The sequence below is a fragment of the Protopterus annectens genome, chromosome 5.part0 (assembly GCF_019279795.1).
Source record: "Protopterus annectens isolate FY-2018-M chromosome 5.part0, PAN1.0, whole genome shotgun sequence".
NCBI classification, from domain to species: domain Eukaryota; kingdom Metazoa; phylum Chordata; order Ceratodontiformes; family Protopteridae; genus Protopterus; species Protopterus annectens.
The window spans coordinates 205251142-205279110 of NC_056735.1; the positions used below are offsets into that span (position 1 = coordinate 205251142).

The 27969-nt window shown below is 40.0% G+C and overlaps 1 protein-coding gene across 1 annotated transcript in view; it reads right to left on the reverse strand.

Moving 5' to 3' along the window:
* Positions 1 to 23378: 23378 nt before the first annotated feature.
* LOC122802144 (glutamate carboxypeptidase 2-like) overlaps positions 23379 to 27969 on the reverse strand; it is a 1578923-nt gene continuing 1574332 nt past the window's right edge. The window contains exon 20 of the mRNA XM_044071823.1: positions 23379 to 24011. Coding sequence (XP_043927758.1) covers positions 23822 to 24011 — 190 coding nt within the window. The 3' untranslated portion in view covers positions 23379 to 23821. The remainder of the gene's footprint in view (positions 24012 to 27969) is intronic.

Consider the following 27969-nt stretch of genomic DNA (forward strand, 5'->3'; position numbering starts at 1 on the left):
AGATATCAGATCTTGGTGAATGCAACATTTTATGCCATACAATACCAGAGTAAACACAACCAGTCCAAGATTTAGAACTTTATTGACAGGCAGTTATAGTTTTATTAAAATATGACCTATATGGGACTATTACTCTCATATTGTCTGGTTTATTCAGTACAAACCATACACATTTTTATACTGCCAGGTGACATTCTACTCCTTTATATTTATTTGGTATGTCTACTACAAGCAGGATTGTTACTCACCAGCTTCACGATGCAGCCTTTGCAACCTACTGGCATGGGCTTCCTGGTTCACAGCCTGCTCAACTGGAGCTGTAATGAAAATAGAAAAACATTTAGGCATACCTATCCATCACATACACAGGCTGGACTTTGGCAAACAGTTATTGCTATGAATACATACACACTGCTGGAACATCACCCCTCTGTCTTGTTTCTTCGACCCACTGTTCCAAGAGCTCCCTCTTCCTCCATTTCATGTCGGCATAGTGGTGCCAGACCTGCTCACCAGTCTGAGGGATACCAGTGGCACTAGTGAGATCATGGGTGAGACTTTCCCAGGCTTTCGCTTTATACTGGGAGCCCTGGTACTGGTCCTGCAGCAGTCTCACGTCATGTTTTTTTACCAGGAATCCTACCACGAGCTTGGACTCCTGTATGCCCCAGCACTGTGCCTGAAAGTGCATGCCCTCTCCAATACCTGCCATACTGCCTACAGTGGGGAGCTACAATCACCTGCAAGGTTTAAATACGGCCGATTTCCCACCCTTTGCCATGATTGGATGGTTTTGAATATACTGAGCTAAGCTAAGCTACAGGCACATCTGCTTAGCTAAGGTTGGCAGTGCTTAAAGGGGCAGGTTCAGCACTGCTTACCAATGGGCAAATCCACTTAGCTGGGCTACTCATTGCTTAGCATTCATATTTGCACAATGCTTACACCCGGTCAGCATACCTGTGCAATGCTTAGCATTGCTTATGTTTTATTTTATTGGACTACAACCTGTATGGGATTGATTCATTATTCATTACATATTATAAATTTGTTTACCTTCCCTGACATCCCCCAATGTGCTTTCATTACATTTATTCTAGTGTGACTATACTGTATTGGGCACTTGTGTTTATATGGGGGTCTCATTACTTTATTCCACTGACACCTCACATCTGGCCCCAATACACAACTCTGGCTGCAAAATATAAGTTACTTCCTACATAAATATATAAATAAGTTAAAATTGTAATGATTACACATACAAAATGGAAATGGCTTTGGTGAGGCTCAAACCGTGAATAACTACTTGCAAGGCATACGCTCTAACTGAGACACTAATGCTTTTATTGGATGTCTATTGCTGTTTCAGCTGGGCTAAGCATAGCTAAGCAATGGGCACACCCGTGCAGCTACGCTTAAACTTTACTGTACGTTAAAAAAAAATTATTTGTTGAGTTTTTTACTTTGAACCCTTCAGAATATCCATGCTAATGCTAAACCTATTATTCTATCAACTTTCTCTGTTTGTAGGGACAATTGTCCCTTATGGCTTTGTCCAGATTTCTTACCCTGAAGGGTTGGGAGGTGTGCGTTTGATTCTTCATACCCTTCCGAAAATTCATGCTAATACAAAGCCTGTTATTCTATAAACTGGCCTGCATTGCAAGTATGATGTAGTTATCAATGCTGTCCTATGTTGAGGACTAAAACATCCACTGCCACAAAGTTATTAGTAAAAATTGTTTATACACATTTCAGACACGGTTATATTTATAGTCATCAATGAATTGCTAGAACCTGTGTTCTGAGAGATTGCCTTCCAGACTATCTGCAAATATACAGAGCTGAGTATATTTTTTTGGTTATAGAGTTTGTTAATTGTTGCTTAGATCTATGTTGAAACTGTTGTCTCACTGTTCTGAGAGACTGATCTGCAAATATACAGAGCTGAGTATATATTTTTTTGTTTTAGAGTTTGCACTGTTAGTTGTTGCTTAGATCTCTGTTGAAACTGTTTTGTGACACCCACCCTCCATATTTTTGGTTTGTAGTTTAAATTTGGTGGCTTTTGCAGTTGCCCGCCCCACTGTAGATTTGATCTGGGACACTCACCCAGTCCCATCTCTTTACCACATTCTACCTAATAAACTCTCTCTGCACTTGCTTTTAGTCCTTTTTAATTTAATTGTATTTTTTAAACTGTGTTTGGTCTAATATTCTACATACTCAAGTGTGCTAGCTTGCACTACATGTGAATTGTTTTTACTACTGTTTTTGAGACTTTTCTGTATAAAAAAAAAAAACTGTAAGCCTGTTTCCTACCTTTCCTATAACTAGTGTTCCAGATACTGATTTGCTGTATCCAGGGCTGTATGTAAGCTTCTGACCCCCCCCCCCCAAATCCTTTCTGTGTTGGAGGGAAGCCAGCTTATCAGTGGGAGTGGTAAGCACTAGATAACCTGTCTACCACATAAGGAATGGTTCTGACCCAGAACTTGTAGTTATTGGCCGTTTGGGCAATCTCTTCCATCTCTCTCAACTTCCTGATTTGAAAGCCTGCATTTGCACTTGTTTCTGTCCTGTAACTCGTCTAGTGCAGATACAGATTCTTAGTTTTAGCATTTAAATTTGCTTATTCATGCTCAGCACTTGTTTAGAACTTGTAAGCACTAAATAATCTACTAATTAGTATAGCACTCAGTCTTCCTCATTACCTAGAGGAAAACAGTTTTTGTACTTACTTTTCTCACTTGCTTAGAGAAAAACAGCTCTTGTACTCACTTTCCTCACTTATCTAAAGGAAAATAGTTTTTTATTCAGGCATGTCCAAGGGTCAGCTCTCAGTGTTTTCTCCTGTCTATCTGATGAATCTGGGCATCTTGAGGCAAGGTAGAAATTGCCTCTGAGTCATGTACACAGGCAACCCTCTCCTCCTACCACCCAACACTGCAACCTGTGAGAGATGCACTTATCTAGCCAAACTGGAGATAAACTCTCTCCAACCAAGACTGAACTTGACAGTTATGAGAAGGTAATCATTTGCACCACACCACACTCATCATATAGTCTCATTAAATCTACACCACAAAAAAATCCACACATAGTAACACAAAAACATTCGCGGAGGCTCTCAATAATAATCTAAGCAACAGAGACCTCCAAAGCAGAAACGCAAGCTACCTCCATCCCCCAACAAAACCCAAATGGCACATAGCCCACCGACTCAGTGTGCCACTCAACCACAACCAATAAGGCAAAACAACGTACCCAACACACTAGTCATAGGTGACTCTATAGTCAGGCACACTGATGTCCCACTCACCAGGCTAAACAAGGAGAAGGTTACTGTCAGGTGCCTGTCGGGAGCCAGGATTTGCCACATAACTCACGCACTCAGGTCACTCCACAAGTACAAATATGACTCTGTCATTGTCCATGTTGGTTTGAATGACCTGAGACGTACCTCCCTGGACTACATGAAAAGAGACATGGAAGAGCTCTCTGATCTTGTAGCCCAGGCAGGTATGACCCTAGCCCTGAGTAGCATTCTGCCATCGCCCAGAATTATACCACAGTGCAAGGACAAAATGATTGACTTCAACAATTGGCTATGCTTCTGGTGTCATTCTAAGGGGATCCAGTATCTGTCTGCTTGGGATGACATGGTCGACAGACCACAATGCTTTGCCACAGATGGCCTGCACCTGTCGCCCCTGGGATTCTGGATACTGGCTAAGGCTCTTGCTGCCCCTATAGTGCCTTTTTTAGGCAAGGTTCAAATAACAAATTCACCACCATAACAGGAACAGGCAAGCAAAAACTGAGGGTAATGCTACTCAATGCTAGAAGTTTAAATCTCAAAATGCACTCACTCAAGGCACTCCTTAAAATGGAGAACATCGATATCTGTGCAGTGACTGAGACCTGGTTCAAGGCTCCAGAGAGCACCCCTGCACTACCAGGCTATAACTCATACCACACTTTTCAGCCATGTAACCTGGACTGAAACACCAAAGTTGGAGGTGTGTCTATATTCATTAAGGATATCCACACCTCCAGGCTAGTTGCTCAGCATAATGCATCCAAGGTTATTCAAGTGCAACTAACTCTGGGCAAAACTGAAATCCAAATTGTAGCTTGCTACAGATCCCCCACCATGCCTCAGGATTCCCACTCCTCTTTTCTTGATGTACCGGAAAATATTAGGGTTCAACCAAACACCCCAATAATGGGCGACTTCAACTACCCCACCATTAACTGGGAAAACTACTCATGTACCAATTCCTTAGCTCAACGCTTTCTGAAATTCATAAATTCCAATGCCCTGGATCAACTTATCCACACCCCCACCAGGGGCAACAATATCCTAGACCTAGTCATTACCAACATGAGTGACCGGTGTTCCACATCTGAAGTCAACTCCTCGTTCGTCCGATCATAAGGACCCTTGATATCCACATCCTGCCCCCACCCCCCATTAAGGAAACCACAGTAAAAAATTTCTCCAAAGCCAACTTCATGCTTCTTAAGACAGAAGTCGTGAACTTCATGACACCCATGCAGATAGACAATACAGTTACAACTGGTGAATCCTATACAAATGCACTCTATAAGCACTTACACGAGTGCATGGATCGTGCCATCCCAAACAGAACCAAGACGTTATCCTCCAGAAAAAGGAAGCCAATCTGGTAGTCCCCTGCCATAAACAAACTGTACAACAGAAGGAAGAAACTGTTGCAAAAGAGAGTAAAATCCCATGAGTGCAGGAGCTCCCTGTTCAGCCTCAGTAAGAAGCTGAGATCCCTTATAAGATCCTCCAAAGCTAGGTACAAAAACAAAATTGCCACTAATTCCAAGGACAATCACAAAGCATTCTATAGCTATGTCAAGAATCTCGATAGCAACACCCAGATCTTCTCTGAGTTACAGCACAAAGGCAAGAAAATTACAGAACCAACTGATATTGCCAACATCCTGGCAAACAGGTTCAGTGCTAACTTTACCCCCCCCACCCCTAAAGGTCCCATATCTATACAGGAAAAATGCAGAGTCCCTGTAATCACAACTATGCAGGTAAAAGCTGCACTCTCTAAAGCCAAAAACACAGCATCCATGGGACCGGACAGCATCCCAGGCTGCATTTTACACGAACTTTAGAACGAACTGGCTCCCCACTTAAGCACCATGTTCAATAATAGCCTCGCATCAGACTTTGTGCCCACTGAATGGCGCACAGCAACAGTTATCCCACTCCACAAAGGGGAGCCACCACTGATCCTGGGAACTATCGACCTATTAGCCTGACAAGTCTGGTCTGTAAGGCCATGGAACGTATCATCATGCAACTCATAAACAAAGACATTGGCAACCTCCAAACTCTGGATCGCACCCAGTTCAGGTTTGTGAAAGGCAGATCATGCCTCCTGAGCCTGATCGACTTCTTTGAGGCAGTCACCAAAGCCGTAGATGAGGGTAAGGTGGTTCACACAGCCTATCTTGACTTCGCCAAGGCTTTCGACACCATCCCCCATTCTGGAATTATAGCTAAACTCACTCAACTAGGTATAAATCCCTACGTCACAAGATGGGTTGCCAACTGGCTCACTGACAGAACCCACACTGTAAAAGTTGCAGACTCCAAATCTGACCTCAAAGCAGTGACAAGCGGAGTACCACAGCGTTCCGTCCTGGGACCTCTCCTGTTTGGTATCTACTTCTCTGAAGTACAGGCTAACACAGAAGGCCTCTGACTAACGAAGTTCACAGATGACTGCAAACTAGGAGCCATAGTCAATTCCCCAAATGATGTGGCCATCCTACAGAAGGGCCTTGCTGAGACAGATGCCTGGTGTCAGAGCCATGGCCAGAAGCTCAATGCCAAAAAGTGCAGTGTCATCCCCTTTGGTAAAACCTTTGTACCCATGAACTACCACATAGGCAGCAACCTACTTAACACCGAATGTATGATGAGACCTTGGGACCCAGGTGGACAGTAGTCTCTCCTTTGATAGTCACAATGCCACAGTAGTCAGGAAGTCCTTCTACTTGGCACACTTCATCATAAAAGGGTTCTCATCCAGGAAAAAAGAGGTCATTGTTCCCCTCTACTTGACACTCATTAGACCCATTATAGAGTACAATGCCACTTTTGGAATGTACCTCACAAGACATCTGCAGCAGCTGGAAAGGCCACAGAAGTACCTCACAAAGAGGATTACTGGCCTCAAACAAATGCCCTACACTGACTGCCTCAAAAAACTCCAGCTTTACTCTGTAGCATATCGCCTACTCCGAGATGATCTCTGCCTAACATATAAAGCTATGTCAAACCCAGAGCTGTTGGACATGCTACACCTAAAGAAATCCCAATCCCTCAGAGCTACACACTCTATGGACCTAAACCTTGTCATCACAATAAACAGGACATGCTGGAGGGATAGATTCCTGTCCCAGAGACTTCCCATACTCTGGAACAGGCTACCCATCTATGTCAAGCAAAGTTCTTCATTAGCACTCTTCAAGAAAAATCTTGATGAGTGGATGGGAAATAGAAAATACACCCCGGGAATCACTTCTGTGTTTCTGCTTGATGGTGGCACAGGAGAATAACTTTCTTGGGTGGCATAAGCCAGGGAACCTTGTTGGCTAGGCTTATGTAGGCCCTTGGGCCGATAGCTTAGTACCTACCTATGAACCTATGAACTTTCTAAGTCTGTAATAGCAATATTTAAAAACTGCCCCTATTTTTGGGCCTTTGTCCCACTTTTATTTATGGCTTTGCCCAGATTTCTTATTCTAAGAGGTTGAGAGGTATGGTAAGGAGAATTGTCCCTTATGGCTTTGTCCAGATTTCTTACCCTGATGGGTTGGGAGGTGTAAAAAGTGATCTTGCTCTATTTAAATTGCCATACGGCAATTCTGGTGTGTAGTGTGACAGCACTGGTCTCAAACACCCCTCCTGCATGTGTACACAAAACCGTGTCCGTTTTACAGCATGCCTTCATGAATATGCATGGAGCGCTGCCATGCTGTACGTACTGGAATGGTCCCCTCCATGCAAGAATAAGCTATTCCTGCACGGAAGTTTGCTGAATCCCAGGGAAAGTAAATTTAAATATAGTGCACTGTAATCATGATCAGGATACACTCATTCTAATTTAAAATTAATTTCTTTTATTGTGATTGGAAAAGATTCGGATTTAATAATTTTACTAAATCTTGCATAGTGTTTACATTTATTAGTGTCATGACAAGCACTCATAAAAAAAAGAAACCTAAATGGCAGTCTTTAGTTCAGACGCATGGCATTAGACTAAAACAAATGATCATTTGAGTGAAAAACTACAGTCAGATTTTGAAAACAGCACACATTAGACATATTTTGCAATAGTGCAAGCCTACTGTACTGCTGGATGCACATAACACAACCCTCTTAGTAATATATTCAAAGTCTGAGGCTGTACAGCCTTGCTGTAAAGGAAATAAATTGGTTGCAAAACCAAACATGTTTCTCTTCATTCACAGTTGTGTGACCCTGGAGTGAGAATAAAATATTATGATCTGTGGGAGCAAATGACTTACTCCTCTGCACAAAAAAAAATGGTTTTCAGTCATTTGATTTTATTCAAATGGCATTCAGTATAACATCACATCATACCTGTCAACAGTCCAAATGTTTGGCCTGTTCCTCATAAAATTTTCAGTTTTCTGGAAAATCGCTGAGGATTGAAATCACTAAATACTGACAGACATTTGAGTTTCAGACTTCATATCCTTCAGAAAGTACATAATAATGCAAAACTTGTTACTCTAACAACTTTCTAAGTTTGCAGGATCAATATTTAAAATCTGTCCCTATTTTTGGGCCTTTGTCCCCCCATTATTTCTGGCTTTGTCCAAATTTCTTGCGCTGAGGGGTATGCAGCACATATCCTTTTAGGTTCCACTTGTCTCTGCCAAAGACATTAGGAGTGTTACTCTCCTGTAATTTCTTGAACTGGCAAAAACTGAAAAAAAAAACAGTAAAATGACTTAATACTTACTGAACGGAAAATTAGCCCTGGGATTCAGTAAAATTCCTGGTGTGGATGGTAACAGCTGTGGTCAGACAGACACTAGCTGTAATGAGGAAAAACCCCATTATCACCTAATTCACTTGTCTCTGAATAACACGGGTTACTGCTAGTGCTAATCGGCACTTACTTGTGGTAAACACTTCTGGCAGCCCAAGCATCATGTTGGCACAGACACCCTCCTCAGTCATTCTCACTCACTCACTTACACACACACACACACACACACACACACACACACACACACACACACACACACACACACACACACACACACACACACACACACACACACACACACACACACACGTGTGTGTGTGTGTGTGTATATATATATATATATATATACACACACACACACACACGCTATGACACCTCTTACCTATTTATGAGTTGACAGCATGTCCCTGATGTGTACTCGTATTCTCTTCTCTGCTCCTTATTTAGTCAGCCACTATTAGTTTCAGGGTGTGCACACTTATGCAACCAGCATATTGTACATTTATTACTTTTTATATTTTTCCCCTAACAGATTTGTTTGTTTTTCAATTGCATTGTACAGGTTATAGGTCACATTAAAGCTGGGGAAAGTTTTGAAATGATTTATTGTGGTCTCATTTTTTTATATCACAAAAACGTGGCATTTTAACAGGGGTGTGTACACTTTTTATATTGACTGTACACTTTTGAGGATCAGTGCTTTTTTTTTTAAAACAGTATGCAGTGACACTGTTGAAATTGCTCTAAAAAGGTGTTTGATGCAGATGTGAGCATGTATAGTTTTACCATCACTTACTTGAATATGTAAGCTTTGTAATGCTAGATATGCTTTCAAGTCACAATACTCTGTTCTACTGTATTTGAAAATAAACACAGTTCTGATTTTATTTATGTATTTATTTTTTAAACTAAAGGATGTCTCAATTAATTCAGGAGCAAATATTGTATTTTGAAGAGGCTTTGCTTTATTACTGATTATGACAATAAAGCTCTGTTTGTGAATTTCAAATGCATCAGGTAACCACCACCTTCTGTTCATAGGTAGGTACTAGGCTATTGGCCGTAGGGCCTATACAAGCTTAGCCAAAAAGGTACCCTGGCTTTCGCCACCCAAGAAAATTATTTTCCTGTGCCCCTGTCAAGCAGAACCACAGAAGTGATCCCCGGGGTGAATTTCCTATTACCCATCCAATCATCAAGATTTTTCTTGAATAGTGTTAATGAGGTTAAACCTAATATTCCTTTAGTTTGCCTTGTGCTGTTAATTTGTTATACTCCCTACAAAGATGGTGACATCTTATAAGCCTTTCTGTAATACAGTCCTCTGTAATACCTTCATAAACAGCTGGCATTCCAAAACTTCTGGCTACCGGTTTTCATAAATGGTCTACGCTCCGAAATAATGAGCTGCACCGAGGCTTGGATGTTGTCTTACTACGATGTGAAGAGTTTTTGAATCTATCGTGATAACAGCTGTAGCTTGTTCATCTACTACCCCATGTAGTACTGATCTGGCACACCACAACTTTAGGTTGAGCAGCAAAAGGAAAAAAAAAAGTCCATTTAGATGTCTGGCTTTCCTAACCTAGGTTCTATTTCTTGCTCCTCCAACTTCAAATTGAAGAAACAAAAAAAAAAAAAATTTCCTGCTTCAAGTTGTAGCAAATTGCTTGTTACATAGTTATATTTGTAGAAAATGGCTTTCTACAACTTTTACCACACATGAAGTGCTAGTACATTTGTAACTAGTGGCTTGCTACAACCTATATCACACATAAAGCACCGAAGTCCTGCTGTCCTGAATAAAAAGTGCTATCAAACCTGAATGCTGGTATAGAAATGAATACCAGTACTACACTATAGATCAATCATCAGTTTCCAATCATTCCCCCTAACACCTTATGCCCAGGATGGTTGCCCCCTTCACCCCAGCTTAGCTATACATTTGACCTCGATAAGGTGACAGATATGATCTTAAGTATTAATACCTTACATATTCATGAATGAAATGAACCAACTTTAAATGTGTTACTGAATAGAAGTGATTGAATAGAAGTGTTTTTCTACACAAAGAAGAAATATCCAGTTTCTAAGATAGCATTCTTTATCTTTGCTGGACTTGAACCGAATGCATAAGTGTATTCTGAATACAGTTTCAGATCATAAGAAAATAGTAACACAGAACTTCATTTTAAAAAAAACTGTATATTCTTAATTTAAAAAAAAACTAACATCAGAACAATGACAAAATCAGAATGAGACATGTAAACATTATACAGTTATAACAACACTGCAAACACTCTTCCATTTAATCATAATGTGCATATATGAGCATTATTACAATATAAAAGTATTCAGGTATCATATTCATTTCTAAAAAATTGTGATATTTACTGCATGACACCAAAGGATACCTGGAATTATACAAGTAAATCAATAATTCACAGTAAAGTTCTTTACTCAGGCATTACTAATCTTGGCAATATTCCAGTAAAATCCATTGTATTTGTTAGGTTATTCACTCTGCTATCAGCTTCTAGCCTGCAAGCATGCAAAAATTAAAATAACATGGAGGCAGGGATTGTATAACACCTTGACTGATAAAGCTCATCTCTCCTTCACTTACTAAAAAAAGTTTACATCCAACTTAAAGCTGTTTGTTTTTGGAAAACAGCAATCGAAGACACAAAATGACTTGCAAGTTCAGTTCATGTCAAGGAGAAAGTGTAAAAATTCAGTAGCTGTACAGAAGGAGCAAAGGGGAATTCATGGTTTAAAGAGGACTTCATGGTTTAGCTGTTGACCAGAATAGAGACAATTGCCTGATAAATGAGAACACAACTATTCAGTTAAATAAAATTGAATCAGATTCTAGAAACAATCAAATGGATAAAATAATAATGAAATTACAGGAAATTAAAACCAGTTTCTAGGATTATATGCAGAGATCAAATGAAAGAGGACTGCGGTTAAAGCTCATTTGGACCAGCTGGCAGGAATAGATGTGGAGGTTAAAGATGTAAAGAGTAGGTTAGGTGCAGCAGAAAAAATGCTGAATTGCTGAAGTCAGGCAAACTGATGCTGAAGAAATAACTTGGGATCTGCTCAGGTCTCAGAGCAGAAAGAAGTATCAGACTGGGTAGGTATCCCATTTAAGAAAAAGAAAAGAAAGGGGGCACAGTTTATTCCTCAGCACTCAAGGGCCAGAATGACATGCCAAATACTAGACAGATGTGAGACTTTTGCAGTAAGAGAAAAAGTTGCAGCAGCAACCTAGACCCCAGTGAAACTAATTTAAACAAAGGAAAGATGAACTTACTGAGAACAGAGCTTTTCCAATAAAACTGGAATGAAGACTATAGCTTTCCATCCTGCTATCAAAGTTTGCCACTTCCAAAAAAAACATTTTTTTTATTTTTATTTTACATTTGTTGACCGGCTGGTCCAACTGGAAATATGTCCATTTTTAGCAGAGGCCCGGGGAGAAAAGCTCCAACAAACACAAATATTAGTTATTTTACATAACTAATTCTAAAAATGCAGGTACATCACAAATTTTTTAGCAATTCTTTACATTTCTTTACATTGCTGGTTGAAGAATCATTATACATGAAATGATTTGGGAAATAATACAGGAAGATGTTTGTAATGACATGAGGTTAATATATGAAAACACACTCTCTTTAAAGGTTAACAGAGGAACACCTACTTGGTACAGAAAGAGTACCATGCACCCAGTGATAAGTGAGGAAGTTAGTCAGGGTTAGCACAAGGGCATAAGCAATGTGTTTTGAGGTATAGTTTCAGTTTGTTTTTAAAAAGTGTTATTGAGGAAAGCAAGTTCAGGTCACTAGGGAGCGAGTTCCAGGTTTTGCTAACAGTGTTAGACAACAAGGAGTCACCAGCCATATTGTTGGTTTTGCTTAGTTGTACAAGTAGTTTGTTTGAAGAGTGTAGGGTCTTAAGATTATTGTAGGGGTTGATAAGGTAAGTATTGTGGTATTAGTAGGTTGATACAGGATCTTGTGTGCAACTGTTACTTGGTTATATAGTAGTTGATTTGGTAACTCTAGCCATTCTAGTTGTTCTAGATTATGACAGTGATGGGTTCTGAAAACAGAGCCAGTGGCAAATCTGGCAATATTGTTATAGGAGATTGCTAACTTAAGGTTATTTTTACACAAGTTAGTAAATATAGGGGAGGCATAGAGGAGAGTAGAGATTAAATGGGTGCGGGCAATAGTAATCCTAGGTAATGGAGTCAGGAAGGGTTTGGTCCTATAAAGGGAGCCAAGTTTTTTGTTGACTGTTTTTATCGTACTGTTAATATGAGCGTCAAAGTTAAGGATGTTATCAATTAAAACCCCTAGTAGTTTGGTAGTGGGTTCAGGAGATATGATAGTACCATTGTTTGATATAACAGTAACGTTAAGTGGGGAGGCCCTATGAGTTGGAGTGAGTAGTAAGAGTTTTGTTTTTTTGGGGGTCCAAGATGAGGCAATGGTGTAGAAGCCATTTTTCGACTGCACTGAATACCTTTTAGGTTAGAGTCTGTAGATCGGATGGAGAAGTGGCTGAGCAGATTAATGTGGAATTGTCTGCATATTGGATAAAGATAGCTTGTGGAATTACTGAATTTAGGTCACTAATAAAAGCAGAAAATAGGAGAGGACCTAATATAGAGTGTTGAAGGACACCAAGGGCAATGGGAAGGTGGGTGGATAAGTTATTATCCCATAGTACAGCCTGCTGTCTATTGTTTAAGTAGGACTGGAACCATTGTATAGCCAGTGTGTCTAGTGAAAGGGTTTTAAGTATGTTTATGAGTAGATGAAGGTTAACCATATCAAAGGCTTTAGAGAGATCATTAAACAGGAAAGAATGTTATTATGATTTTTGTTAATGCAATCAGTGAAGGATAAGAGGGCAGAGGTGGTGCTGTGAAATGGCCTAAAACCATGTTGACAGTTAGCTAGTAGGTTGTTTTGTGTAAGGTAGTTTAGCAGTTGTTTATGTACACATTTTTCCATAATTGTTGCCAGGGGTGATAGTATAGCTATGGGTCTGTAGTTTTATAACTCATTGGTGTTACCACCTTTATGTAGGGGGATAATAAGTGAAATTTTTCAGATAGATGGGATGGATCCTTCAGTTATAGTTCTATTAATCAGGATGGATATGGGATAGGCTATGGCTTTTTGCAGCTTTTTGCAAATATTCTGCTGGTAGTAGATCAGCTGAGGGGCATGGTTGGTTTAAGTTTCTGAATAAGGGTACAAACAAGGGATGTAGGAACAGGTTGAACATGAAATGAGGAGAGTGAGCTGGATATAGACGTAGTGAGGCTTGGGCTTGAACATGGAGATTCTAAATGATGCATCTTGTACACTTAAAGGTTGTGTTCCCAGGAAGCCAATCACCTTCTTTTCAGTAGAAAATGCCTCATCTTAGTTGCAGCAGTCAACCTCAGGAGATGAGTTTCTGCAGATAGGCAGCTAGGTGGACAGGCAAGGGCAGTCCCCAGAAGACGGTCTTCGTCTGCCAGTGGGCAGTCCCCTGAAGACGGTCTTCGTCTGCCAATGGGCAGTCTCCTGAAGACGGTCGTCTGCCAATGGACAAGCTGCTGAGCCGTTTCCACTTTTCAAGAGAAGGATGGAAGGAAAGAAAAAACTGCATTGTCTGTACGGGGGAACAATGATCTCCTTCATGAAAGTTAAGTAGATGGAACTGAACTTATAGCAACAACTTTTAAAGTTATGCATAACTATAACTGATCTTGATCATACACAAACAATTTAGACTGTGACTACACTTTTTCTGTCTTGTTACTTGACCGCAGTGCAATAGGTATGTGTTTAAAATTGTAAATATTTGCATTCATAATCATTTTAATAGTAACTGGCATAAAAAATTTAAATTGCTGCTTTTAGAATGAACATGCATGGCAGGTGTAAAAGCCTATGTAGCAGCCATTTTACCTTCAGCAGCTCAACTTGAAATAGCTCAGAATGACTGTAAATGGAACAGCACCTAGCTGGAATATCCAAAGTTCACCTTATATCATTTACTAAAGCAGGAAAGTTTGAATAAATGAATAAAGAAAACTTATAGCTATTTATTTGTGAAGACAAGAGCACAATTAAATGGAATAATTTGATCCTCCCCTTAGAACAAGGTGGTTTAGGATTAGCTGATTTGTACAGATATTATAGAGCAACAGTTAAGGCTCATACATAACACAAGCAGAAGGTAAGTTATAGATAAAAAATAAATAAGGACAGTATGGTTTTGGATGCAGATCCATAAGTAGAACAGCCACCACACAGAATCTTAAAATGTATTTTAAGAACTATGTCAATGTGGGAATGGAGAAAGGAGATTTTGAGATGACTGCAAGTAGGGGTACAGAAAACAGGCAAGAGAGGGCTGGAATTTACTGGAAAAAATAAGAGCAAATAACTAATAAGAAAAAAGTAACAGAGTGGGATGAGGAAGTTTATACTGCAGGTAAGAGATTGCCTTCCCTACCAGGGAGTGATACTAGATTATAGGCAAAGAGGAAGTCCTAAGTGAAAGGTCAGCTCTTGTAGAGTTTTCAGTTGTGCCTAGAACAGAAGTTGCTCTTAAAAGGGATACTTTTGTAGGGCATATAAAATACTGCTGGATAACTATAAGAATTAATCTCAGGAGGTTAGAAAAGATTGGGAAGAGAAAAGTACAGTTGTGTACACTTACCATAAATGTAGACGTTCGAGTGTATTCACTGTTGCAGTCATCACATTTGGGTTACCTGCTTGCAGGTAGCCCTCAGTCGGCCTGATTATCAAAGTCTTGGGTCCTGTGTCGGTTGCTGTCTCACCTTCCATGACGTCAGGTAGTCAGGGGTATAAAGCATGCAGCCAATGCCATTACATCAGTTTTTTTGCCCCAGGTGTCAGGTGTCCCCATAATGGGAAGCAACTATATAAAACGTTACACCTCCAACAAAAAGCAAATACACCAGAAAGCTTTAAGTATAATAAGCCAGAATAGAGGTATAGTCAATAGAAGTCAGGGGGCTGGAGGGGAGGGTAACCAGGACTGCAACAGTGAATACACTCAAACATCTACATTTATGGTAAGTGTACACAACTGTACTATGTTCTTTGCGTTTCACTGTTGCAGCCATCACATTTGGGTAGATTCCCAAAGCTAAGGATGGGAGGAGGCAGTTAGCATTAGGACCAGCTATAAGGCCCTGCAAGACTGCAGTGACAAAGCCAGCTCTGGATTTAGAGAAAATTGGCAAGTGGTAATGCTTGGTGAAGGTATGTACAGAACTCTAGGTAGCAGCTTCTAGGATGTCCCTGGTAGGGACACCTCTGAGAAAGGCTGTAGAGGTTGATGCAGCCCTGGTGGAATGAGGTCTTATCCCCTGTGGGGTAGGTTTTCCATGGTGCTTATAGCAGAAATTAATGCAATGGCCTATCCACTTAGAAATGGTTTGCTTTGAAATGGCCTTCCCCTCTTGCCCCTGCAGCAAATGCAACCAGCAAGTGTTCAGATTTCCTGAGAGACTTAGTTCTGTACTAGTAAAATCTAAGTTGTCTGTGCACGTCCAAGGATGCAATCTTCGTTCCTCTTTGTTCTCTGGATTAGAAAAGCAGGTTGGCAAATGAATAGACTGATTAAGGGCCACACTGGATACCACCTTGGGCATAAAGAAAGGGTTGGTCCTGAGGGACACCCTGTCCGCATGAAAGATGATGAAAGGCTCCATTGCCATGAGGGCCTGTAATTCAGGCACCCTTCTTGCTGAAGTGATGATACAAAGTTAAGGTCCCAGGCTGGAGTAGGGGCTCTCCGGGGTGGTCGTAGGTTTTTTGCCCATCTGAGGAGTTGCTTCAGCAGTGGATGAGAGAAGAGAGGTGGTTCTGTATTATAATGAGCTGAAATGGCTGAGGCATGAATTTTGATGGAAGAAAAGGAAAGGCCCTTGTGAAGCATTTCAGTTAAGTATTGAAGAATATGAGGCAAATTGGGCACTGCTGTGCCCATCCCCTGAGTTTGGCTCCAGGAACAGAATCTTTTCCATTTTTCAGCATAGGATTTTCTAGTACTAGGCCTCCTTGCCTCCAGAATGACATCCATCACTTGCTTACTGAGTGATGGTAATGGAGAGATCAGGTAATTAGCCAGTCAGGGTTTGAAGCTGAGGGTGCAGAAGCTGGGCCTCCTGCTGGGACAGTAGGGCAGGGGGTTTGAGGTAGGTGCCGTGGTTCGAGCAGTGTCACACTGCGCAAGAGGGGGTACCAGTGTTGGCGTGGCCAGTGTGGTGTAATCAGTATTGTCCTTGGCTTGTCCTGCTTGATCTTTAGTAGCACTTTGGAGAGGAGAGGCAGAGGAGGAAAGGCATAAACTGATAGGTTTTTCCAGGTGAAGGACAGGGCATCCACTTTCCAAGCTTGTTTGTGGGGAGTCCTTGTGCAGAATTTGTCCAATTGGTAGTTCTGAGGAGAGGCAAACAGGTCTATCTCTGGGCCCCCCCATTTGTTTGTCAACATGTTGAATATCTTTGGTTCCAGTTTCCACTCGTGTGGGTCCATGAGATTCCTGCTTAGGTCATCTGCCAGTGTATTCAGTTTGCCTGGCAGGAATTGAGCTTGTAGGTGCACTTGGTAGCTCAAGGGTGTGTTCCACAGAGCCATGGCTAGTCTGCAGAGAGGGTAAAAGTGGGTTCCCCCTCCTTGTTTATGTACCACATAACTGTGGTGTTGTCCGTCTTTATTAATAATTGTCCTGGAAGAATGTGGTCCTTGAAGGCTGTCAGAGCATTCTATACAGCTAACTTTTCTTTTTGATTGATATGCAGGTGCATTTGATCTGGGTTCCATTTGCCCTGAATGCACTGCCCTGCCAAGTGAGCCCCCCATGCATAGTCTGATGTGTCTGTTGTTAGGGTTTGGGTGGCAGGGGGTAGAGTGAATGGCAGTCCCTTGTTTTGGTGGCAGGCCTCTGCCCACCAAAGGAACTCTATTTTTAGGCAAGGAATGATAGGAATCATTGATTCTAGGTCCTGAGAATGTTGACACCATAAGCTTTTTAAGATACCATTGTAGTTTCCTCATTTGCAGTCTTGCATATGGAATCAGTAGAATACAAGAGGCCAAGAACCCCAGGGCTTGCAGTATTTTCCTTGTAGATAGCTGGGTCTCTGTGGCCAGAACTTGTTTCTCTGGGGTGAGGTAGGCCATCTGGGAAGTTGTATTCAAGCTTGCTCCCAGGAATACAATTTGTTGACAGGGTACACCAGGAATTGTCTTTTCTGGGTACCAGGAAAAGTCTTGAGTAGAAACCTTGCCCCCATTCTTCTTCTGGGACAGGTTGAATAGCCTTGATGCTCAGAAGAGAGAGAACTTGCCTTTGAGCCTCTGCCCACTGATTTTGGGGTAGGTCTGGCCAACAGTTTGGGGTTGGTAAGGAGTGGAAATGGAATCTGTATCCTTGGGAAACTATATTTAACACCCATTTGTCTCGGGTAATGAGTTCCCAATGTTTTACAATGCAGGGCGATCTTTCCCTCTAAAGGAACAGTCAGTTGAGCTGGGCTTGGAAGGTTTAAAGTTAAGTCATTGAGACAGTTTATCATAGGGGGTAGTCTTACTACTTCCAGTTTTGGAAGTGGAAGCTCCCCACTGCTTAGGCCTGTGAATACCTTGGGACTGGAGTCTGGGTATTCTGCTGGTTCTGGGTTTGGACTGAGAAGGCCTGGAAGAGGCTGGAAAGGACTAATTCTTAGAAGGCCAATGTCTACTAAATCTGGGAGGCTGTACCTGCAGGAAATCTTTAACAGTTTGCATAGATTTAGCTTTTTCCTCCATCTTTTTAAGTACTTCTTCTGCTTTCTTGCCAAACAGGTGGTCTTGGTTTAAGGGAGCATCCAGTAATTTAGCTTTAACATGATCTGGCAAAGATAGCTCCTTAAGCCAAGCAAGCCTTCTAAGTACAGACCCAGCGACAGCAGTCCTGCAAGATGCCTCTAATGAATCAAAACCACATTGCAAAGTACGTTTTCCAACTTGTTCAGCAGAATGTATTAAATCCTGTAATTCTTTGTTTTCAGCACAGTCAGGAATCAACATCATTTTCCGTTTAAGCAATCCAACAATATGTTGCTGATACTTTAATATATGAAACTGGCAGTTTAAGGCCCTAATGGCCAAAGTTGCAGAAGTGTATACCTTCTTACCACATCTATCCAGGGCCCTGGAATCTATAGCAAAGGAGGTAGGGTTTTTGGCAGTAGTAGCCTTAATGCCCTTGGGTCCCTGTGAAATGGTCTCAGGATCCGCAGTAGGATTTTTAAAGAGGAACTTGTGAGAGTCAGGTACCCTGTAATACCTGTCAGGTTTTCTGGGAGCAGGGGGTAAAGTGCCAGGAGCCAGGCTAGATTCAGAGAAGGCATCATCTACAATGTCCAGTACAGGAGGGATGGCTAAAGGCCTGTGTCGAGGTAGGAGTAAGAATTCCCTAAGCCTATTTTTGGAGTCAGAGTAATCCCGACTTTCCCAGCAGAAATGCTCCCTAAGAGTATGCAAGGTTTCACCAAAAGAGAAATTCTCTGGAAGGGAATCAGAGGGAATGGAGTCTTCAGCATCAGAGTCCTCATAGGTAGATAAGGGCAACTCCTGGTCATCAGAAAAAAACAGAAATTTCAGAATCCTGATCAGAAGGAAAATCAATCCTAGGTCTCTTAGAGGGAGAATGGTGGCTTCACTGATTAGAGTAATAAGGTCTTCAGCCATTCTTATCATTTGTTTTTTAGGCATAGGGGCCTGACCATGCGGTCTGGGCATCACTTTTCTAGGCATGGATCGAGTTTTAGGCCTTGAAGAAGAAGATGGTGTCGGTTTAATATGCAAGTCAGTAGGCCTGAATACACACTCAGAAGCCGGTGCCTGCACAGCGGCACTGGACCCATCCAAGGTAGAGACATCCGCAGGTTCCACAGTTGAAGAAACATCTCGTGGCATACCGGATTCCGAATGGGTCTCAGTAGAGGCCTGCGAATCTGAAATAGCGGGTATCAGGGGCTGCAAAAGCACCTCGCTGAGTACCGGTGAGCTGGTGACTAGCTTAGGAGAAGTGTTGTCAGCAGCTTTGGATCAATGTGGTCTGTCTCTGTCTTTATCTTTGCATTTTTTTGGAATGTTGGTAGTCGTGTGGCTTACCAAAGCCATTTCTAGATAACTGAAATGAGTACCAAAATATTTAGATGCAAAAATGAACTGACGACGAATAGTACGAGGTTTGAATAAGGCACAAAACCGACAGTGAAATACGTCGTGGTCTGGGCCTAGGCAAGGAATACAGTATGAATGAAAATCTTTATGAGGTATTTGCTTTCCACAAGAAATACAACTGTTAACTTTTACTGACATCGGTTTAGAGCAAGACAAAGGATCCCCAACGGGGTACTTAGCTTTAGTTGAAGACTTCGGATCTGAAACTCAAAAACTAATATTTCATGAGTCGGCCGACCGACACTTCTGAACTGCTTCTGCTTTGGGCACCACACGGCAAGAAAGACTGATGTGATAGCGTCAGCTGCATGCTTTATACCTCCCGACTACCTGACATCATGGAAGATGAGACAGCAACCGACGCAGGACCCAAGACTTTGATAATCAGGCCGACTGAAGGCTACCTGCAAGCAGATAACCCAAATGTGATGACTGCAACAGTGAAACACGAAGACCATCTGGAGAAGCAATTTAAAAAGAACAATGGAAGGACATATGCATGTCTTCGAAGTACGCAAGTCCAGACAATTTAATATTTTTGCTTGGATGTGTTTGCGTAAGTATTTTTTTACACCTCAAGCAGAGTTCAAAGTATCTTTTCTCAGGTAGATAGCAAATGCTGAAGGTATGATGGGCAAGAAAGAGGTAACTGGGAACATGTGTTTTTGAGTGTGTGATGATTTAGTGTATTTTAAAATTTCTCTACAGAGTGCTCTGTCAGAAATACTGATGGAGCAAATGGCTGTAAATAAAGAAATTATTCTTTTGAGCTGCCATACAGGATCTGAATTACCTAGACACCGCATGGCCTTTAAGTTTAGTGCTATTGGCTGACAAAAAGCAATTACTATCAGAATCTAAACCAACTGTAATTGAAGTACTGAAATTGTTAAAGAGAAAAAATAGCTGGAAGTGGGATATTTAGGTACAGAACATTCAGAATAATGTTCAGGAGGAGGAGTGATGTTTAAAAAAAGGCTGGAAATGAGCAATTTAGGTAATGGAGTGAATGATGGTTGATTTAAAGAAAAAAAACATACACACACACACACACACATATATATATATATATATATGTGTGTGTGTATGTATGTATAGTGCATAAAAACATTAATATGGTGTTTGTATGTGTATGTATGTATGTATAAATATATATATATATATATATATATATATATATATATATATATATATATATATATATATACACACACACACACACACACACACACATATATATATATATATATATATATATATATATATATATATATATTATGTATAGTGCATAAAAACATTAATATGGTGTTTGTTTTCCTTTCTATTAATGTATGTATGCTTATGTCTAAAGTGATAATTTAATAAAGGTGTTAAAAGACAAAACTAATAGCCAGATTATATGATCATCTGCAAAAACTGGATAATTTTAGGCAAATGAGTAAAGAGAATAAAACATAAGAAATGTAAATGGTAAGAGTGTTAACTTATTATTTTAAAACATGATTTGGAAAAGAAATACATTTACTGTAGACTATATGGGGGAAATGTCTGTATATCTGGGGATTGTTTATAAGGTACAGAAATGGGGAGGGGGCATACTGAGGTAGCATAGCCTATATTGAGAAAATATGTAAAGTTTTCACTGGTTCAGATATGTATCAGAGAGAAGATATATTGGGCCCAGCGCCATCTGAAAGGCTTTTGCCTCCTAAGTGGAAGCAGATGGAAGACAGGTATATTAGTTACATTTGCAAATGCAAATATTGTATTGAACTGCATTCTGCTGACATTAATTCTGATGCCTGATCATAAATGTCTCAAGTGCTATGCTGTAGATTCACATAGTAAGTTAAAAGAAAATTCGTAACAAAATATCTAAACACAAGCATGTTGTTGGGCTTGTTTAACCAAGCAAATTTCAAACTAGCCCTATTGCCACTGAAACCTGATAGCAGGCCAGTATCAACCAAAGATTCAAGTAGCAAACTTCGGCAGATTGCAATATACATGGCTGGAAAGCTTACCTATGCAACCATCTGCAACATGTTGGTAAAGATGTTGACACATAATGACAATTGTGGCACATGAAATATAGCACATGAATATATTTTGTTGTCCCTAACTAGTGATATGCCTTCCTGAGATGGCTGTGAGTTCAGGAGAGCAAAGAAATGGTTAGTGTAGACATGATCCTGTTCGACTGTGGTACTGAATAATTTAGGTTATTGTCCAACATTCAAAGTTTAGCCATTAGGCATGAGAAATGAGCCAACTAGATGGGCCATGTTATTCTTATCTACCATGAAAATCTAAGAGTTTAATGTTAATGACTTTTTTTTATCTGGCACACTAGTAGGAAAGGCTTTGAAAATCTGTTGTAGTATTACAGAATTGAAAACACACACACACACACACACCCACACATACAATAAACGGAATGTACAGATGATGACTTAAATTGTGCATTCTCATTGATCTGATATTCCTAAAAGTGTAATATGGCACATCTATAACTCCGATTCATCTGAATTACTGGCAAATGTTGATTTCTAGAAGATTCTTTATTTTATCACTTCAGTACACACTGTCACTAACCTGCACTGTTACTCCATTAAGTCTGCCTTACTTAAGCACATAAGATATAGATCTACTAGTCTTACAAAGGGAAAGCCATAACTAAATCCATAGGCAGACACAGGTGGTGATGAGGATTTAAGCCAATGTCACAGCAAAAATATCAGAGCTGTGAAACAGCTACCCTTCATGGGCAAAGACAACAACAGGCCAACAGTTATGTCCAAATAAATACTGTAAGCAAATGTAAGCTGACTGCAGTATACTTTGTTACTGCCACATACTGGCTACAATTGTTGAGATGCAAAAATTACCCTTAATGGAAATACAGGTCACGATGCTGAAATATGAACACACATGAAGGTGACAGACAGTGGTGTGTCGTCAGGTACACTTAGGCGCTACAAGGTCACACTCTCCTCTATAACTGCACTGGATCATTAGAAATAAATTACATTTATGTATATATTCTGTGAATATGTTAATGAGCTGGGTCATTTAGGGTAAAACAGAACCTGAAAGAAAGGCTGAAAAAATCCCAAATTAAAAAGTACACATACATGATATACTGCATAACTATTAAAAAAGCAAACTTAAGGGCATTTGGTTAGTGGCAGACATTGATCTCATCACTGTATATTTCTCCTATTTCTTCATGACCAGTGAAAATGTGTCGAAAGTATACTAGCAGTCATCCATAGTGGACACACAAAAGATGGAAGGATAGTGTTATACTATGGAAATGGAGTACAGGCAGACGAAGGAGTGAAATGGCATGAGGCCTTAGTATGATTAGTATCTTACTCTGGGATAGGAAACAGGATAAGCTATCAGGCCTTTAGCTGTACTTACAGCTGAAAATGTCATGCAACAGCTGCACAAGATGAAGGTAAAAAAACATGATGCGACAAATGATGAAAATTAGATCCGCTGTTATGGTTATGGTGAAAGGACTCATTAATTCATGAAGTTAGTTGAATGTATAAGAACAGCATAAATTAAACAATGATATTTGCAAGAAAGTATTGCATCAGCTGTCCAGGAAAAATGAGGCTGTTGATGTTGTTACTAATGGAGTCTTCAAGCAGGGATTTTTTTTTTTTAGTGTGTAGATGTTTTGTGGATGTTTCTTAATGATAAAGATGCATAATTCATATGTAAGTGTATTATTATATAATAGTGAAGGACTTCAGCAGTTACACTATACCTAACATTCTAAATTATTAATGTTCACAGAACCATCTGCTTCAATCGTCCATTTGGTGTACTTGTGCATACTGTGACTACACCTATTGCCAAGTTATGCACATTCAGCAAAAGTGCAACCCAAATCAGTAGCTTAACAATGTAATCTATTCAAATAATTTTGAATAGATTTGTAGCAAATTACAAATCCTATTATATGCAAAGATCCTAATACATTTTGTCATACTTAACAAATATACAATTCAGATGACAAAATATTTATTAAAATACCCTGCGGATAAAAAAAATCTCAAGTATCAAAATTTGGAAATACAGCAATCTTGTTTGCCCTCACTAATAATTTAATGGCATACACAGAATTACAGTGATGTAGCCATGAACAGCAAATAAACAATACAAAAGCAGAAATTTACAAATTCCAATAAGGCACTGTGATTTTTTTGGAATTAAAATGTGGGAAAATTCAACATTATAATGGTGCGTACCCAATGAACTGTCTTCAGAGTCTTTATTCTTGTTTATATTTGAAGAAAGTAGGACAAGTCTGGAATACTTCATTAATCATGAAAAGTTTCACTCTCTGTTGTGTGAAGAAAAAAAAAAAAAGATAAATCTTGACCTGCTCTGTCTTTCTTAACGGTATGTTTGACATGTGCTTCTCCTCTGTATGCTGACGCAGAACTCTCATGCAACCTCTCGTAAAGTCTCTCCAGCAGCTTGTACTGCAAAGGTCGCAACTGAGATTTGTCTTCTTACTTCATTCAAAGCTTTCTGCTGATCATGTTCGCTCTCTATTTCAAATAAAGCATCATATATTCCTGGGAAGGATATTCCTGCGTACTTGTTATAGCTACTGGGAGCATAAATGATGTGCCTGTGGATTTTAAAAGTTTTAAGTTAGAAAAGGTACTAGTAACATATAAAGTAAGCAATTTTTTTAAAAGCGAAAATACTTGTAGCAGTAAATATAAAAGCAAACTGCATATATTTAAGCTACAGGTTTGGAATTAGATACTAAGCTTTATTAGCATGTAACCATTTTTAGTAGATGGGTATCACATCTGTCCTTGAAACAATGTGTAATGTTTAAAAATGAACACGGAGATCTAGTAACGCTGACATGGGGTAGTGCAAGGCTGTGTCACTACCACTGGAAAGTACAAACAGAAGACCCTGCCTAAGCTATGCATTCATTGCAGAACACTCTGACATGGCATACCATTTACTATATCACACTGTGGGCCGTCTCTGCTCAAGTCAAAGAAAAAAAGCTGCTTATGCAATATTTTAACAAATATCCAGGGATGCAAAGCAAATATATAAATCACACCTACTGTACATTCATGGGCATCCCTGGTCATCAGTACAACTGTATAGGTAGTGGATGGTGGAAAAGTAGCTGTAACTACTGTATACCATCAGTGTGCCAAACAACATCTGAACTCCCTTCATCCAGTTGTAGGTATATGGCCACTGGCTACTAGTGATGCAAAGACTGAAATCGTTTGCATAATCTACGTATACAGAGTGCATGAATAACTACTGCTGCAAGCAGGAAATCTCATTTTTGAATTGTTCTAAAACTGAGCTGCTTCACAGGGTGTGGGTCCACTTGATTACATCCTTTGGTAAGAAGTCATGAAATACAGGCAACAATGGAGGCACTTCATGGCACTGTGATCATCACAGACTTCTCAGCTCAGAACTACAAGCTGTCATAGGTTTGTAGGTGTATACTACGCTAACGACCACTAGAGACCTTAAAAGCCTAGCTGTGCAACCCAAATATGACCCACAAATTTGATTTATACTTGGATTGTAGGGGTGATTCACTGACTGCCTTTGTCTATCACAGATATAGCAGCCAGATTAGGGGTGAATTTCTGATTACCCATCCATACGTCCAAGCGGCACTTAAACAGGGTTAGGGGGAGGAACTCAGTTTTACAAGGATGGGGAGCCTGTTACTGAGAATTGAATTCTCTAAAAAAACATGTCTGTCTGTCCTATTTACATTGCAAGAACATTTTAGGTCTTTTAATCTAGTAGTTCTGATACTGTTAATTTTACATACATGCAAAAGATTCATCAAAACAAAGTCCAGGGATGCCTTGCATGCCAGCTAGAGATCACCTCTCAGATGTCTGTATGATACCAAATAAAGTGACAGGGTTTGAGGTGGTCAGTGTAGGGCATTGTGTTTACTCCCTCTATTCTTTTTGTAAGGAGCCTTTGTGGATGTACCAATTGCTGCATGTGTCTAGTCAGGTACATACCGAAGGGGGCCTTATATTCTATGATGGGCCTGATGAGGACTGAGTACAGTGGCATGATGACTTCTCTGGACCTAGATGCCATGCCATTGTTTATAAGTGGAGTAACATAGAAGGATTTTCTTAGTATCGTGGACACGTTTGTCAAAGGATAGGCTACTATCTACATGACTTCACAGATCCCTGACTAGTGAATCAACTTTTAAGGGTGTTTTATTGATGACATTGTTTGCCAGGGTGGCAGACTTCCTAAAAGAACTACAACACATTTCTCAGTAATGAGTTTTAAGCCATGGCTTTGGCACCAAGCTTTTATCTGTATTAGACCTTCCTGAAGGGTGTTTTCACCCTAGGGTGATTCAATGACTGCTCCTAGTTTTCAATCTGCAAATTTGATTAGCCAGAGGCCTTTGACATTGGCTTTGACCATCATACCCTGTTATGCAAAAGTAATCCCCCTTGGCACACCCAGATCTAATTGCCTTGTATCGGTCATCTGATGTCTCTACATATATAGATGTAAGTTAGTTGCGTACACAAAAAGTTCAGTCATTTCTTGAGATGATCTTGCAGATATTTTATAAACAGAAGAGGCAATATCCCTTTTCTACACTTGTGTGTTAAAACAGACAGAAATTTCCACAGCTGTTCATTAAAATAATTAATAAAATACAATGAGACAGCAAAGTTTTTGACAACCTTTGTGCTGGTGGAACAGCTGATTTTTTGGCTTTCTCCAGCCGCAGCCCTCCTCATACTCCAGTGACTCACTGACTGGTGGAGGATATTTGGTTTAGATTTCAAAGATCAAATGCACCCTTGACTATTTTTCCATGCATTTTCACTTATTCCAAAGTATATGGATTATGAATAAATTAGTAGGGATGCAGAGAGTACAGCCAACTTGCATGACATTATCCCCTCATCCAGAAAAATATAAAAATAATAATTATAAAGTGGATTTAAATGACAAAAGGAGTCATATGAGGTATATTTGGTCTTCTGTTTCAAGCAAATGTGCTTATTACTTTATCCATTTCTGCATGGTACTAGCCTACCCATCATTCTCTGGGGTTCTTCCCTTTTCAGAAGAGAATGCATTTATGTTAGTAATCAGGGCAATAGCTGGGTGCTGGTTTGCATTTCTGTACAGATTGCTTGGATTTTGACTTGCGTAACTAACAGCCCCTCAGTCCTTGTGGTACTAAACCATACTTCTGCAAAACATTAGCCAAATCTTTAGGTACACTACTTTGCTTTCATATATGTCCTCACTTACTTACTTGCTATCACCGATAGCGCTGATGGCATGCTTTACCTGCTGGTCTTTACCCAAAGACACATCCCTTGCTGATCTTCCTTACATTTCAGTCAACTATCCAGATTTTCACAGAATGTCCACATTTTTTGCTTCATATTTTCAATTTGTTCCTCATACAATGCTGTGATTTTTCTGGAAAATCATGGAGGATTGAAGGCACTAAATGGTAACAGGCATTTGAGTTTCAGACTTCATATACTTCAAAAGTACACACTAATGCAAAGCCTGCTATTCTAGCAAATTTCTAGGTTTATAAAAGCAATAATTAAAATCTTTCCCTGAATTTGGGCCTCTGCCCTCCCCCACTCCATTATTTTGGCTTTGTCTAAATTTAATTTGTAAGAGGTTGAGAGGTTTGCCTCTCCATATATGTTCTGTCTCACCAAGGTGAGTTAGCAGATGCCAGCCACTCCCTTCCACTTCCACTAGCCAGTTCTTACCAGTCCCAGTTATTCAAGCCTATGTTGTGGGCCTTAAAAAGTCTGGGCTCCATTTTTCAGTGTCACAGAGCTAGAAACACCTATAATGGCTTAAGAAGATATTCTTTTTTATAAAGAAATCTTACATGTTAAATGTTGCACAATACAACGACTATATGTAATGTATATGTATTTATTCACTCCTCTAGAATTTTAGTGCAGAGGATTATGGCTATTCATCCTGCAGTCCAGGGTTTAATTCCCTCAGCCACCTTTTCCATACTGTGTGAGTTTGAGCAAGTCACTTAACCAGACAATGTTTGCAAGTTTCTTCTAAACGAGGTTTGTACTTACAGGATTTACTTAGTTACAAATAAATAAAAAATAGATAGTATTGCTTGTCTGTTTGAAGACTACCACATACAACGTTCTTCTCAGTGATATTTGTGAGTCCAACAGACAGACTCATCTTATGTTGCCCAGCACCTACCATAGACCAAAATTAACATCAACATTATCAGGAGCATATACTGACACCTTGTTCACTGGGTTACAGAGTAGTCTCATAACCTCAATCACCTGTTTTTTTTCCTCATAGAAACTAGGCAACTTTCTCTCAAAACATATATATTTAGCAGAAATTTATAAAGCAACAAACCTTTTATTTTAATTCTCTTACTTTTATCTGTGTAAGCAGGTACACGGTGACACAGGTGAGGAGGTGTTCCAGGTAGATGGAGTAATTATTAATAATGTAACCACTTCAGAAACCCCTCTCAAACAACTATACATATGCTATCTTACTCAGAAGGCCTTCTG